We start from the raw sequence: 4,198 nt of genomic DNA on the forward strand, positions 1-4,198 counted from the left end.
CCTTCCCACTTGATGTCTTTCCTCCAGCCGCCATTTAACTGACGTGATGATGATGCCTTCTCCACAAACTCCACTGGGGTCATCCAACTTATCTCAGTGCGGATACTCTTCCCACAAGTCCCTGGTGGTGAAAGCATTCAAGATGAGACACACGTTACACACTATGTACCCTGTTCATTACACAGATTTAGCTTTTTGTGGATAGTAAGATATAGTTACCCGACGCAAATCGTTTTTCGTGTAAGGTCCCAGCTAAAGCTCCACATGTAACTTTGAACACCTTCCTGCCACTGTCACTGCTGGCTCCTGGCAGCTGCTCAGTCTGTTCCTCCCGCTCCCCCACTTCATCTGTAGGGGGCCACACGTGGAACATGTGAGTCACACAACCATTGCTATGATGCTGGGATAGCACACACACTTTTAAAGTCATTTCTTTTATCAGCGTGTGTCAAACTTGGATATCACTATAAAGAAAACTGCACCTGTGACATCTGTGAAACTTTCTCTGCTGCTTGATGAAACCTGTTGTTCCATGTACCGGTCCCAGTCCTCCTCTTCTTCTTCTTCTTCTTCTGCACTCTCAGACACTAAGAAACAGAGGAGGTGAGTAGCCATTTTCCCATTGATTGTGTACTAGGGCTGAACGATATGAGGAAAATATACGATAACATTGTTGAATATCGCGATAACGATATTACTCGTGACACATAAACACATATTAAAGTGTATTCAGTTCTGCATTTCTTCAGAATTCTTTTACTTTACAACAAGTTGCTTGGTAAAAAAAGAAAAATCATTTCCAACATTGTTTTATGGAAAATTTAACAAATTTATTGAATATAAAAACGCACCACAAAAAAAAAAGGAATGACATTTTAAAGTGCAGTTTTCTAAAGATATTTTCATTCAACTCACACAAAAAAAATCAGTTGTGTCTTTTGCAATATGTAGCAGCCTTTCGCGATGTGTTTATTGCGGCAGTTGATATTGCTATGACGATGAAAAAATATATTGTGTAGATCTATTGCACACCTCGATTATTTCTGCTACATTAGCAGTTAAGAATATTACTTTAGTCTATTTTTTAAACTCTAAATGTCATAAATGCCAACTTAGATGAAAACCAAATGACATTAGATGGATAGATCTTGTAATTGAACTCTCTCATAATCAATACTCTATCAATACTCACTCATACAGTTTAGCACTAACTAACCTGTTAAATGATCAGATGGGAACAGAGGCTGCTTGGCCTAAAGCAGGAAAAAAACACATGGCTCAGATCAGGATCACCAACAACAAGAAGATACATCAGACAATTTATTTCTTGATGTATTTCACCAGTTTTTCTTCTTACCTTTTTACGTCCTCCTTTGTACTTTCCTACTTTCAGGTGACCTTCCTACAGTGAAATAAAACAAACTGTGAAGTGATCTAGAGATGCCCGATCACTCGGCCAATGTTAAGGAAACGCATCCTGTCTCACAGTCTGGTTCCATGTAGATTCCAAAATACAAATCAGTTTTTAACCAACCTGTATTAGTTTTCCCAGGGGGGTGCCCATACATCGAATGCTCAACTTCCAGTTCTTATAGCTCTGCTTTCCAGCAAACCTCTCAAATTCTTTAGGAGTAAACCACTTCTTCTCAACCACAATGCACTCGTCCCCTGAAACATTCAACACAAACAGGATTGGGGACGTGTTATTCCAGAGTTATAGAGAAAGACAGAGTGGGTACTTCCGGGGTACGCAGCCACACATAGTTCCAAACATCCATCCATTCATGGATATCATTCATTTCCATTGCTGACTGTCAAGTAACTTCTGAGGTAAGTTGATTAAATAGCTACCTTTTTGGAATTATCAACTGTCTTTACTCAGAGGCCCTTTATGATCCATGTACTAATCTTTATTTGCATGTGCACGGCGTAATTATATATATTCTTTCACTTGGTGGACAACTGATTGCCTGCTAGTTTGTTAGCTTGACTTTGCCAGTCGTGAAGGTATCTCCAGCGGAAATTGATTAAATAGCTACCTCTTTTGAATTGTAATCTCTCAATATTATATCAGAGGCCCTTAATGATGCATACACTTATTTTAATTTGTTTGTGTACAGCGCAATCATCGGGGGATTCGGGGCTGCACAGAGCGGGCTAAGACGTTATCTGACTGATGAACACCTAATGGTGACCAGCTCTGGTGGGAAAGACCGGGGTCCCGCGGTCCTGCGATGTACTGCAGGCCTCTGGGAAAAAGGAGGAGCAATACAGCAGTCTAACTATTATTGTTTCCCCACCGTATTCCACTCTTCTTAACCCTGATATACAGTGGGGAGAACAAGTATTTGATACACTGTCAATTTTGCAGGTTTGTAGGTCTGTAATATGTATCATAGGCACACTTCAACTGCGAGAGACAGTATCTAAAACAAAAATCCAGAAGACCACATTGTATGATTTTTAAATAATTTGCATTTTATTGCATGACAAGTATATGATACATCAGAAAGTGGTAAAAATCTGATTTGAAAAATATCTGATCTGGACAAGATTTGAGTGTTCTCACTACTTTTGAAGACGTCTGACCTGGTCACCCCACAAATTAAAAAAAATAAAAGAAATCTGATCTGGGCTACTTTTGCCTGGAGTCTGAACATAGCCAAAAACAATTTTTGAATGTACACATTCCACCAAAACTAGTTCCTTCTCGAGGCTTTTCTGCAGCGGCACCGTGGCTCTGCCTGGCGCTTACTGCCGCCCAAGACGATTGTGACTTTTTTAAAGAAATGCCAATAAACCGGAGCAAGTTGTAGGTTGTATAGAAAACCTTCAATGAAGTATTCAATGAAATCTTATTTAAGATATCTGAGCCTGGTTCCACTTCACAGGCTTCAGTGTTTGGTTTTCCTTTATAGAGAAGTCAACGATGATGGTATTTCTTTTAAATAATCAGATACGTCAGTGATTGAGTTGTACTTACCTTCAGCCAGTCTGTGTCTGTTCAGTGTCCCCACCTTGTCGCCACAGGTCACAGGCAGCTGGAGCTTGTAGATGGGCCAGTTCCAAATGTCAGTCTTCTCTCCCTTCTTCGGGGGGGAGGCTGGAAATAAAAATACATTTCCCCTTCTTTGTTCCTAATGCAAAACTTTTACACTGAGACAGAGAGAAACGTTCAGCAAGCAATGTGTTGTATTGTAGAAGAATGCTGAAAGCAGCAGAAAAGCAAAACTGAGTACATTTTAACATCTTTAACAACATTAAACATTACCAACAACATTATCGCATATTCCCCTCATATCGTGACGCCCTAATTTAGTGTGATTCAGTTTCAGTAGTGAAACAAAAGTAAAGCATAGGTGGGAGGTGACTTACAGAAGCATAGTTTCTTGGATTTTTTCCTTGGAGTGAACTGAGATGATGGACCTGGCTGCTCCTCCTCATCGTTATCGCACCCGCTCCTACTTAGTTTTCTCCTCTTTTTCACAGAGTTTTTCTGCTTCTTCTCTCCCTCCTCCTCCTCCTCCTCCTCCTCATCTTCTGAAAGCTCCTTTCTTTTCCCTTCGTCTGCCTTCTCCACGGTCTCGGGCACTTCAAAATGGAAAGACCCTGCAGTTTAAATGTATGCCCATAGAATATAAATATCAAGTACACATCAAGTGACAGTGAAATAATGTCTTTTAAAGTCTAATTTTCTAATCCAGTGCTTCCCAACCTGTCTGACAGGGCGACTAAACACATGGATACAATATGTATCATTTTTTCTTTAATCTTAATTTAAAAAAAAAGACAATCTCACCGTCCAGGAGACTATTGCGCAGAAGCCGCAGGGTGGGGTACTGGTTCATGATGGTCTCCTTGAAGACGCAACTCCAGAACGTCTTGATGCGCTGCGATTGTTTTCTCTCCAAGCAGTCCAGAATGTCATAAAGGCCTTTCTTCATGTTCTCTTTACTCTTCATTCGACTCACTTTCTGCACACACACAAAAGTATGGGAAAAATAAGGGTTTAGCAATTCAACAGTAGCCTACGTTATACATTTAATTATTTCTTTCATGGATGACTCCAGTTTCCTCGGCCAACCCAGCACACAGGGGGGAGACCGGGGATGGTTGGATCAAAAAGGGACGGCTGTAACAGCACTAGGGAGGATGCTAAACATCTCCCTGATGTTTAAACACAAGTTAAAACTAGGGA

General features: G+C 40.6%; 1 protein-coding gene across 1 annotated transcript in view; it reads right to left on the reverse strand.

Annotated features, from left to right (window-relative positions):
* Positions 1-5: 5 nt before the first annotated feature.
* sp100.1 (SP110 nuclear antigen, tandem duplicate 1) overlaps positions 6-4,198 on the reverse strand; it is a gene marked incomplete at its 3' end in the record, with an annotated part of 6,035 nt that continues 1,842 nt past the window's right edge. Inside the window, exons 2-10 of the mRNA XM_034894407.1 lie at positions 3,800-3,974; positions 3,376-3,609; positions 2,984-3,103; positions 1,535-1,668; positions 1,358-1,402; positions 1,217-1,253; positions 483-587; positions 220-348; positions 6-121 (exon numbers count right to left, since the gene is read on the reverse strand). Coding sequence (XP_034750298.1) covers positions 6-121; positions 220-348; positions 483-587; positions 1,217-1,253; positions 1,358-1,402; positions 1,535-1,668; positions 2,984-3,103; positions 3,376-3,609; positions 3,800-3,974 — 1,095 coding nt within the window. The remainder of the gene's footprint in view (positions 122-219; positions 349-482; positions 588-1,216; positions 1,254-1,357; positions 1,403-1,534; positions 1,669-2,983; positions 3,104-3,375; positions 3,610-3,799; positions 3,975-4,198) is intronic.

This window comes from Etheostoma cragini, chromosome 15, assembly GCF_013103735.1.
Source record: "Etheostoma cragini isolate CJK2018 chromosome 15, CSU_Ecrag_1.0, whole genome shotgun sequence".
Lineage (NCBI taxonomy): Eukaryota > Metazoa > Chordata > Actinopteri > Perciformes > Percidae > Etheostoma > Etheostoma cragini.